Genomic DNA, 12,193 nt, shown 5'->3' on the forward strand with positions numbered 1-12,193 from the left:
TCTGCAGAGGACCGGAGCTCAGTTCCCAGCACCCATGTCAGGCAGGCAGTATGCAGCTGCCTGTACCTCTATCCTCAAGGACAGTGATGCTCTCTTTTAGTCTCTGCACTTAATGTACATCCCTACCCACCACCATATACATCTCACTAAAAAGTAATAAAAAAAGAGTATGTGTCTGTGCATGCATATACACAAACATGCACTTGAGTCTACGTTGATGCCCTGGTGGTGAGAGCATGTTAACACTTTTAGTAATAAGCTTGCTCTCCATGTGAAAATCCTGAACCCCAAATTTATAGGAATATTTTCCCAAGAAAGTTCAATAGTCTTACTTAGAACCTTCTAACCACCTGTTCTGATGACGTTTTCAGGACTTAGCCCAAGAGATGGACGTTCAGGCTGAAAACCTCAGATGGCTCAACAGAACAGAGCTGGAAGTGCTTTCAGATAAAAATCTGAGTTTGCATGAAAGAGACAGACTTGCGGAAGGTTTGAGAAGCGTAAACGTGACGTGGAACAAGGTGTGCATGCAGGAATTCTGTGATGTGTTTCCCATGTCTATTGACTTTTAGACTTATATGTGTGTGTGAGAGAGAGAGAAGAGAGGGGCGGGGGGGTGTCATGGATAAGACAACAAGACCAACAAACTTTGGAAGCTGGGGCTGGGTGGTGGTGGCGCACACCCTTTAATACCAGCACCCGGGAGGCAGAGACTGGCAGATTTCTGTGAGCTTGAGGTCAGCCTGGTCTACAAGAGCTAGTTCCAGGACAGCTAGGGCTACACAGAGAAACCCTGTCTCTGAAAAAAAAAAACAAAACAAAAAAAAAAAAGGAAGCTAGAAACATATAAGGGATACTTAGCACACTTTAGGGTAAGCAAAGAAGGCCTGTGGGAGGAGATCTTATCTAGGCTAAGTTATAAAAGATGGGTGAAGGAAGAAGAAATGGGCTTTGTAGAGGGGGAAACAGAGCAGATGGAAGGGTCTAGAAGAGGCACAATGATGTGCATCTGTGTCCTAGAACAATAACTCCAGAGACCAGGTCCAGGTACATTGACCGTGTGTGGTGCTGTGTGGAATTTGAGCTTTATCTTGAGAAGAATTCTCTACTTTGAGGAAAATGGCAGCCATTGTTGTTTTTAAGCAGATTTGTGTTTGAAAGATCCATAGCTACCTATCCTGCAGGGAAGGATGGAGTCACCCTAGGAATCGATACAGAAAGATCAGGTAGAGTCTTGAGAGAAGCTTACAAAGGCCGTTTCAGGAAAGGTAGAGACCGTGACTTGAGATTTGAATGTGTCTGAATATCCACTTGACAGAGAGCTCCATGGAAGTTATATGTTATTGGGGGGAGTGGACAGCTTCATCAGACAAATGAGTCACGGTTGAGGATTAGTTGGCATTCTTGAGCTTAATGTCCGGGGAGGTAAGGGCTCCAGTGATAATATAGTGGAGAATGAAGGTGTAGAGACAAGCTTGGGTGTTAATCAAGAGAAGACTGACTGAGCTGTCATTTATAAGAAGGACTATCTTTCAAAGATACAATCATCTTTATTTTTCTCTGTGTTTGGCTTGATGCTGCAGATATGCAGAGAAGTGCCTAGCGTATTGAAGACACACACCCAAGAGCCCTGCTCTGCCTCACAGACTAGGATTACAGGTAAAATATGCCATTTATTCTTTAGGGACTATCTTTATCAGAATGGACACATTGACAGTATGAGCATCCTATTAGAAAAACTATTGAAAAAAAATCATGCAATTGCTATTCATAACCCTGAATTCATTCTGTTTGGATGCTCAGCATGGGAAATCATCACTTGTTTTGGTTGAAGAGATTTTTCTTTCCCTGCACTAAAGAAGTAGCTGGCTGGCCATGGCCCTGCTGAATGAAGCGGAGGGGCTGGGTGGAAAATACTAAGTTAATTTAATGGAGAGATGCAGCTTTTCAAGTCATCAGCCTGCTATGACAACATGTGTGTGGTGTGTATAATTTGTCCTGGATCATGGGGTGGGGGTTTTGAAGGCTCCAATTTCCAGGAATCAATGCACTAGCAAATACTATTCCCTTAGACTTGGGGAAGGAATATTCTGTGTTTTCTCGTGATGTCTGCTAATGTGTCTCTGTCCTATAGCCACTGTCCTTGCAAACGCTTCTAGCCACCTCTCTCTGCTTGCCATCTGTGAGTCGCCTGGCAAATTTCAGCTGTGATAACCCCGGCCGCCTGCTTCCCTTCGCCAGCTGCCGCTGGGGATTTTTCTTAGTTTCGTTCACTGCGCCCCATGCTTCTCCCACTCTGCCATCAATTCCACTGCCCACCTGCTGCCTCCTACCCGCGGTCACCTTTCCCGTCCCTGCCTCTTCATCTCCTCTTTATCCTTTTCCCCTTCGTCTTCTGAGAACTCAAAAAAAAAAACAAAACAAAACCAAAAACAAACCCAGTATTCGCTTCTTGATATCGAAGCTCATTTATGACTCAATGTGTATTCTGTATTACTTTATTTCCCCTATCACCCTGCATCAGAAATCCCTGTGACCCGACTGGTTTCCCTGAGTCTTATCTGAAACACTCAAACTGACATTTGTTGATTAAAAAAACAAAACAAAACTTGCAGCTTTAATTCCAGAACCATAAAGGAAGGATTTGCTGCGCCATGCGCAGTTGCAGGACTTTATCTTCTTAAAATCCGTCATTGTGACAAAAGAGCAGGGAAACTCTGTATATATCCTTAGATGTCTAAAAGACTGACAGCAAAACTGCTTTGCATTAAGTTTGCAGTTTGTTTTCCTTGAGACAACCATTCCCAGAACAGATATGTGACCCGAAGCCAGTCTCAATGTGACTTTCCTTCTACGCAATGTTCTTGCTTTAAAAACATTCTGTGGTTTTAGCCGGGGCAGTGGTGGTGCACGCCTTTAATCCCAGCACTCGGGAGGCAGAGGCAGGCGGATCTCTGTGAGTTTGAGGTCAGGCTGGATCGACAGCCTCCAAAACAATACAGAGAAACCCTGTCTCGTAAATACCAAAAAAAAACACAAAAACAAAAACAAAAAAAAAAACAAAACCAAAAAAACATTCTGTGGTCTTAAAATTATGTATCTGTATGTGCTTCTGTGCCGTGGGTCCATGAGTGTAGGTGCTGGAAGAGGCCAGGCTCTCTGGAACTGGAGCTACTAGCCATTCTGAGCCGAACCTGAGCTTGGGTCCTCGGCAAGAGAACTCGTACTCTTAACTGCTGAGCCTTCTCTCTAGCCCCTACTCAATGTTTCAGTGTAGTGGTTCTTTTTTTTTTTTTTTCTTTTGAAATCATATTAAAAGTAAAATGAACCATTTTTTAAAACTAAATAATGCAAGAACATTTAGTTCATTGACAGCATTTGCAAGCTGTCACCTCTATGGCACCTCTGTGTTGTTCCAGAATATTTTCATTATTCTGAAGTTAGAGTTCCTGCCCAGAGTAGCCTCTCAACGCCCCTCCCCTAAATCAAACCAACCAAAATCCAGACAGTAGCATTGCTTTCACCACTGAGGCAAGCGGTTGTCTTTTCATCCAAATTCACCAGGAGGGAGATTTAAAAATGAACAGACTCATGGTTACTAAATATACCACAACTGGTTCAGAAGCATGAAAATGCCGTTGTTACTAATGATAAATCCATTAAAATAATGGAAACAGGTGTGCGTTTGTGTGCACCAAAATCGAGCCCTATTGATGTAGATGCAGGATGGAGTTCAGCTAGTTGCCGGATATGTAAATTCTATTTGGCAAGGAGATTAAATACTTCAGTTTAAAAGTGCTGTCGGGTCCAGGAATCCTACTTTGGGAAATCTCTGCTTAGGTAGAGAGTGGAGATGTGGAAAACACTATACACAGAAAGGTTTTCCTTTTAAGCCTCGGGAAAGAACAGATTTCAGAAGTCTCCAGGTGCAGTGGAATGAAAGCATGCTGTAAAAGTCAGTCAGTGAGCACGTGTGTGTATTCTTATATAGATACTCGTCTTGTGGCTAGTTAAGTGTGAGAGACACAGTGCAGGTATGGTAGTACAGGCCTTTTGTCACAGAATACAGGAGGCAGAGGAAGGTAGATCTCTATGACTCTGATACCAGAGTAATCTACATAGAGAATTCCAGGCCAGCTAGGTCCATACTTTGAGACCCTGTGTCTCAGAGAGATGGGAGGAGGATGCTGGAGACAGAGACAGACAGAGAGAGAGAGAGAGAGAGAGAGAGAGAGAGAGAGAGAGAGAGAGAGAGAGAGAGAGAGAGAGAGAGAGAGAGAGAGAGAGAGAGAGAGAGAGAGAGAGAGAGAGAGAGAGAGAGAGAGAGAGAGAGAGAGAGAGAGAGAGAGAGAGAGAGAGAGAGAGGAGAGTAATAAAGTTGAATGAAAAAGAAAGATTAGGAATAAATGGGCTTTATATTAAATAAGATACCTTGACCCAATGAAAGAGTGTTTCTAATTTTATCATGCCTTGTGTGTGTGTTTATTTACTGATTTGTCTTTGTATTAATATTGATCATAGGTGAATCATTGATGGCCTGGCATTTTGTGAGGCTCTGTGTTGTATTGTATTTATGGCTATCAAATACATGTGGTTATTTCAAGCCACACAATTTCAATATGAAAAATAAGAAATTAGAGAAACAAAATTTTACTTCAATACACATGTATTCATGCCATCACTTACATATCGCAATCCCCACATCCTCCTGACTATTTCTGGTTTGGAACATCTTTTATTTCAGCTCACCCCAACGCCCAAAAGGTGGTGCTAGTATCCTCTGCATCGGATACTCCTCTGCGTGCCCCAGAGATCTCAGTTCCCGCTGATCTGGATAAAACCATCACAGAACTGGCTGACTGGCTGGTATTGATCGACCAAATGCTGAAGTCCAACATTGTCACTGTGGGAGACGTGGAGGAGATCAATAAGACGGTTTCCAGGATGAAAGTAGGTGCAGATTGGAAAGGCTTGCCAAGGAAACCCCCACCTTGGATCTCATCTGTTTATCCTAAATTCTGAGACAATAAGCTTTAAAATACTCCTTACCTGCCAAGCAGAACTAACTCCAAAGAGAAAACTTCTCTTCTGTTAGCTCAAGTTGATTAAATAGAGCTGGAGATTCAGTGTAAAACTGCAATAAAGCTGGACATAGCATAACTGTAAGCTGCTTTTCCATTTAATGCCCAGTGAGATATAGAATAATTTCTAAAAGTATGTTTTCATTTTTGATTTTATAATGAGTTCATTTCATTTCTGACCTTAGAAATGAATGTCTTCCGACTATACATAAATATGTGTGTGCATGTATGTTTTTCCTCTTAATGCATGTAGACCACCTAGTATCAACTTGGAAAATTGGTTATCTGTTATAGAGCATAGAGCAACACTGAAAGGAATATTCTAGACAGAAATACACAATAAAATAATGGCTATTGTTAATGCCTGCTATGTGCTTAGTATATGTTGAACAATTTCTTATTTTCACACATGTTATCTCATAGCAACCTGGTGCATAGGCACTGATTTTTTTTCCCCATGTTACCAAGAACTTTATGTTTCTAAGACAGTGGTTCTCAACATGTGAGTCATGGCTACTCCACCTTTTCATAGGGGTCGCATATCAGATATTTACATACAGTTCATACTGTAGTAAAATTACAATTAGGAAATAGCAATAATAATAATTTTATGATTGGGGATTACCACAACATGAGGGGCTGCATTAGAGGGTTTGCAGCGTTAGGAAGGTTGAGAATCATGGCTTTAAGAGGTGAGCACATCAAGCAGACATGTTTCCCTGACAAAGCAGGTTCCAGTAAGTGTCCCTGGTGTGTGTTAGCCACCTGTTAGAGGGGCAGGCCCAGGAGGGAGGCTGCTTCTATAGCCATGGGAACAGGAGGAGGGATTTTGAGATATAACATGAATGCCATCCTGTGTAGCAGACAGCTTGGGCTTGCTATAAAACTTTGGGGTCAACCTTTGTGCAGGAAGTGTCTTTTGTTTGTTTGTTGTTAGGAAGTGATGTCTTCGAAAAGGCAACTTAGTTCTTCCGGGGGTGGGGAGGCTTGCAAAGCTGTGGAAAGCCTCGTGGACTTGAGTCTATAAGCACTTGGCAAGCACCATTTCCCATTTCTTGTTTTCTGCATTCTTGCTGGGAACTGCTGATAACAATGCTTTGCTTTAGTAAAAGGTGAGGATGGATGGGAGGCAAGAGATGCTTAATCAAGGGAAAGAGCTTTGTGAGGGGCTGGGACGATGCTGCTTCCAAACAGAGGAAATGGAAAGGAAGAAAAATGGAGCCCCAATGAGCATTTGAATAATTCAGCTTTGAATTTGTTGTGCCGAGGGAAGGAAGTCAGCAGCATCGATAGAAGCATGCCCTGGGATCTAGGACTAGAGTGTGAGTCATTCATTTGGAAGTGCTTGTCCCTGTAGGAGTGAGTGAAATCTAAGGAGTTAGTGAGCTCACAGCGAGATGGCTGGACAAATCCTTTGACAAGCTGTTTATACTAACTGTGAATTGTGTTTCCTAATCTTTATAGTATTTATTAGTTCTGTAATTAAAGTAGACTCTTCCTGGAATTCTCAGGCCCCTGTCTTATTTATCAGCTAAGACACACAGTCCGTGAGAAGAGTGTGATTCATGTTTAAGTTGGTTCATTTGCAGTTATTGTAGCTACTGCTTTTCTAATCCCCTACTTGCATCCTTAAAGGGCAGAGGTTCTCAACCTTCCTAATGCTGAGACCCTTTAATACAGTTCCTCATGTTGTGGTGACCCCCAGTCATAAAATTATTTTTGTTTCTACTTTACAACAAAATAGCTATTTTGCTAATGTTATGAATCATCATATAAATATTTTTGGAGATAGAGGTCATGACCCACAGGTTGAGAACTGCTGTGCTAGGCGATCCTTGTGTGTGTTCATATGTGATACAGAACAGGTACACAGGGAGTCAGCAGCAATAATCGCTGATGTCTTCAGAGCATTTTCAGGGAGAGTTCCTTGATTTAATTTCCTTAGACTTTATGTAACTGAGCTCGGGGCAACATGGAGAGGGCGGATGCCTCTGTTGGTTCCTGGAAGACCTGAGATTTGAACCCAAGACCTCTGACTCCAGATCACTTGCTTTTCCTGTGCTACATTGCTGATGCTTCCTTGTCTCTTAGAGGAAGAAAACGTACAATCACTACAACCAAACCCATTTATTCATTTAGGGTCTTGCTGTATGATGTATTAATCCCCCTGGATCTTGTCTCTTCACAGATCACAAAGGCTGATTTAGAACAGCGCCATCCTCAGCTTGATTTTGTGTTTACATTGGCACAAAATTTGAAAAACAAAGCTTCCAGTTCAGATGTGCGAACAGCAATTACAGAAAAACGTGAGTTTAAAAAAATCCATATATTCTGTAGAATATCAGCCACTTCCCTTAATGTGCACACGCACTCATCTTCAGGATTATTCCGTTAGAAATTGTTATTGGTAATTGCTACTCTTCATTTAGGAGGACATAGTTTTTTTCTCTCTCTCTCTTATCATTTTTTGAAAGTCTCAGCAAACCTGTACACCTCCCTGTTGAACTGTTATACATTTGATTTTTTTTCTCTCTTATGTTAGGATTTTTTTTTAAAGACATTGAATAGACCAAAGCTAGCCAAACGGGTAGGCACACAAATCCCTTCTGCCATATCTCTCTTCTCAGTGAAATTGGGTGTCATTGATTCTAAAATTGTCCTCAGAATTCACTCCATACATGCTTTGTGATTGACTCTCGTGTGGGGCTGCCTTAGTTTAAAGGAAAATTAAACAACCAATAAAATGGACATATGAAATGTTTACAAACAAATGTCCCTGTTTGGAGTTAATGATTGAGTTACAGATCCTGTGTTTGTGAAGCTCACAGAACCAAGCGTGGGTTCTCAGTAATGGCGTCTGGTGGCCATCGTATTCTTTTTCCTCAGCCCCTGTCCTCTGCAGATCCCTGCCTCCTCTGGGTCATTGTTCAAACCTCCTGACATTTCCAGTATTTACTTTCACTCACACTCGTCTTTTTTGTTTTTGTTGGAATTTTGCTTTCTTCTCCACAGGTGCAATTACTCAACAGCTGGCGTGTCTCTCTCTCCCTCCCCCACCCCCTCTTTGTGAAGCCTTCCCATCTACTTGTGTTCCCCAGTGGACTGTGATTCCTAGATTTTGTTTCTGCCTCAGCCTCATTCCCCCTTAATCCACTGTAGATCTCCTGGCTGCTTCAGTTTTGTCTCCCATGCACAGACTGCTGGTACTCTTCTTTCTGGCTTTGGTCCTCCCATTAGGTGGAATGTGAGGAGGACCGAGAGGAACTTAGTAAATACGTGTGAGAATATAAACTGGGCGAATAAAGTTGAGTTCTTCCTGAGGGAGGGGAGTCAGCTAAAGGTGCAATAGATGCTTTTTGCTTTTGAAATAAATGGAGCAGCGTGGTTCCCAAGGCAGATGATGGGAACTTGCAGCAATGATTGTTTCTAATCCAAGAGGAGCTTTGTTTCAATCTTCCTGATTTTGTCAGTTGGTTGATTGTGGATCTTGTATAGTGGGGGACTCTGAAGTGATCCTCCCTCTCTTGGTGGGAGTTCTCTGTCCCCAGAACCCAACCATTACCATTTTACTTTCTGCTCATCATCTTGCTGGGACTCATTTTAATACATTTTTTTAAAGGCAAACAGATTGGCTTCAAACTTGAATTCATACTCATGCTGCTTCCACTTTCTGAGCACCTGGGCAGCTGGCTGGCATCACTTTGTCAAGCTTACACAGTGCTGCTGTGTGAACCTACGACTCTTTGCACGCTGGGAAAACACTCTATTTGCTGAGCTACAACCCAACTCTAATTATTGTTATTATTGTTTATCCTTTTTTTATAGCAGAGTTTTCCATCTCCTGAACGTCTTCTCTTTCCCACTTCTTTTGTCTCTGGTCTCTATCTCCTCCTCCTTTCCTTCTTCCTTCTGTTCTTCCCTTTCCCTTCCCAAGTAATCAGTCTTCATCATTACTTACTGCACATAAAGTTCCCTTATCAGCTTGTATGTCGCTAATAATGAGTTGTGTTCATCACTTACAATGAATAAGATAATTTGTTTGATACTTTAACTTGTATTTGTTCAAATTAATGAGTTGCATCAGTAATAGAATTGGCAATAAGTACTTTATGTGAGTTTTAAGCTGAGAACTAGAGTCTTCCCGTACCTTAAAACCTTCAGCAATTTGTCTACAACATTAAAACAGCATAACAGCATAGACTCTCATTGGATAATTTCAAAGAATTATGACCCATTGAACAATTTAATAGAGTTTATGACATGAAAGTCTTTCAGCCTTCTGAACAACTGTAAGTTGATAGCTTTATGATTTACAGTAACTGTATATTGTTTTAGGAATTATACCAGAATGTTCCACTATAACTAAACCACAATCTTTTATTCATTTTTTAAGTTGTTATGAGTATGTACCATGTGTAAATATGTACACCAGGTATATGCTGGAGCTCATGGAGGACAGAATTGGTCATTGGCTCTTCTACAAGGTGTAAGAGATGGGTGGGAGCCTCCATGCGGGTTTTCAGAACTGAACCTAGGTCTTTTGCAAGAGCAGCAATTGCTACGCTGTCATTCCAGCTTTCCAGCTGGCATCTTGTCTAGTTGTTAAGTTCTTCTTGGGCTTGATCTTCACCCTTGAGGTTACCTGGCATCCAGAGCTAGTGTTTGCCATCTGTAGAACTATTATTCATTGATATGTCAGACCACCATCATGAGCTTTCCCTGTATTAACAAACCAAAAGTATACATTTCTGTAGATCTTTCTTTTTTTAGGTCCATGATTTAAAAATAAAACAGAAAAGAGAGGAAAGAGTGTTGGGGAGGGGAGAGGAGAAATATGCAGTGAGAGAAGGAGGAGAAACAGTATAGGGGAAGAAGGTGAAAGCCAACGTGAGATTATATGGCTGGGAACTCATAGGTATGCACAACTTGCAGTTTCTTCATTCTCAGTAGTCCTATTGGACTAGAAAATATAAAAAATATTGCTTGCCCGAAAGGCCTCAAGCCAGAGTAGTACAAATATAAAAAGTGTTCTTTGTCTGAGAGACTCTCCACTGAAGGCAGATGGAGACTGTCTCTCTATGTTAAAGGATTATGGTATAGCACCATTAGGTTTTGTCGTTGTGAGACCAGATTCTGTGACTACATAAACTAGGAAATTGTCTTTAATTTTTATTAATTCAGTAGACATTTTTATTAAATTATTAGCACATTTAGTATTAATGGTATTCAAGGCCCCCTCCCCCAGGAATAGTTTTAGAAATATATCAGGATGAGGTGTCATAGATCTGCTTGTAAACCAAGCAACTTGAGATACTGAGGCAGGGGAGTTGCCAGTTCAAGGCTAGACTGGGAAACACAGGAAGCCTCTGACTTACATAGATAAAGCAATTTAGAAGAGCTTTAGATGTAAGTGGTAAACTGGTTACATGTATGTGAAACATGGAAGGAAGGAAAATTGGTGAGCTGGGCATGGTGGCTTGTGCTGATAATCTCAGCACTCAGGAAGCTGAGTCAGTGGACTCTCAAGATGGAGCCAATATGGGTTACAAAGCCATTTCTATTACATATATGTATATGCATATAAATTTATTTATATAACATAGTACAATGTATAGTATGTATTATTACACATTACATGTACCTGCTGAGCCATCTCCCCAGCGCCTACATATATAAATAGTATTACTAGCTATATAATATATAATAATACATAATACACACACACACATATATAATTGTGGCAAATACACACTAGAGCCCTTTTAGGATGTGTCCTCTTTCTGCTTCTCGACGCATTCATGACAAGCCGAGGAACAGGTGTCTCCCTATCCCTGGAGGTGACTATTGAGGGTTTCTTTTTATCCTTCTCCCCAGTGGAAAAGGTGAAGACCCAGTGGGAGAGCACACAGCACGGGGTGGAGCTGCGGAGGCAGCAGCTGGAGGACATGGTGGTGGACAGCCTGCAGTGGGACGACCACAGGGAAGAGACCGAAGAACTCATGAGGAAATATGAAGCTCGATTCTACATGCTTCAGCAAGCCCGGCGCGACCCACTTAGCAAACAAGTCTCCGATAACCAAGTAAGACTCGTTGGATAGTTTTTGGTGGTGTCGTCTTCTTTTATATGGTTAATTATACAGGGGCTCTCACATTTTCTCATGAAGTTAGACACACATGATGAAATGTATAGGGATTGAATCACTAAGTGTTTGTTATCCTGGCAAGATGTCTAATGAGATATGGAACAGAAATATGCATTTGTGTGAATGGAGCCATCATTAGCATCTACAAAGGATTCATCGATGTTTTTTCCTTACTGTGGAGATAATTTTTATTTATGGAATTTCCCAAGATATCCATTTGAGTATTTCTGTAGTGTGTAGTGTGTAAGTCAGGTCATTAGTAAGCATGGTTTCTCTAATATGTATGTTTTATCAGTAGCAACAGCTAGTGGTCAACTTTGTGATCAACTTCTTTAGTGTTGAGAATATTGAACAATTACGGTTTAAAGCATGTTATTTAAAAATTCCTTCTATAATCACAGAATATTTCTTGAGTTGGATGTGTGGTTACACTTGGGGTAACATTGCATTTTCTCTTCAGATAGCCTGAAATGAAAATGTATATTAGGCAGAATATAGTAATCTAAATAATGTGGGAAGCAAGTAGAAAACCTGGAGATAATGCTTTAAATCTCTACACATGAGCACTCCTTATGGGTATAATTTAAAATGTAGCTGGCCTGCTCTGTTTCTGAATTGTTCTGTGTGTTTATGACTCTTGTCCATTGCCCCAAAGTAATAGCAGAGTTTTTGTACATGTGACTTGAGGAATCTAATTAAAAAAGCAGTCACCAGTGTTCCCATCCTCATACCCAGAATTCAGTTCGCCTACACATCTTCAATATCCATGTCTACATATTTTAAACTGAACACATATCATTTTTGTTAGCTTGCCATTATTCTGTGAACACAACAATATGACAACCAATTATGAAGCATTGCTGTTGTTTTAAGGCAGTGGCTCTCAACCTTCCTAATGCTGTGAACCTTTAGTACAGTTTCTCATGCTATGGTGACCTGCCCAGTCATAAAATTATTTTCATTGCTACT

General features: G+C 41.1%; 1 protein-coding gene across 6 annotated transcripts in view; it reads left to right on the forward strand.

Annotated features, from left to right (window-relative positions):
• Nucleotides 1-12,193, forward strand: part of Utrn (utrophin) — a 485,772-nt gene that overhangs the window by 226,192 nt on the left and 247,387 nt on the right. For all 6 annotated transcript variants that reach the window (XM_021224511.2, XM_005065869.4, XM_040758232.1 and 3 more), the window contains 5 exons: nucleotides 372-521; nucleotides 1,584-1,659; nucleotides 4,745-4,950; nucleotides 7,270-7,387; nucleotides 10,956-11,161. In XM_021224511.2, coding sequence (XP_021080170.1) covers nucleotides 372-521; nucleotides 1,584-1,659; nucleotides 4,745-4,950; nucleotides 7,270-7,387; nucleotides 10,956-11,161 — 756 coding nt within the window. The remainder of the gene's footprint in view (nucleotides 1-371; nucleotides 522-1,583; nucleotides 1,660-4,744; nucleotides 4,951-7,269; nucleotides 7,388-10,955; nucleotides 11,162-12,193) is intronic.

This window comes from Mesocricetus auratus, unplaced genomic scaffold, assembly GCF_017639785.1.
Source record: "Mesocricetus auratus isolate SY011 unplaced genomic scaffold, BCM_Maur_2.0 Super-Scaffold_100018, whole genome shotgun sequence".
NCBI lineage: Eukaryota > Metazoa > Chordata > Mammalia > Rodentia > Cricetidae > Mesocricetus > Mesocricetus auratus.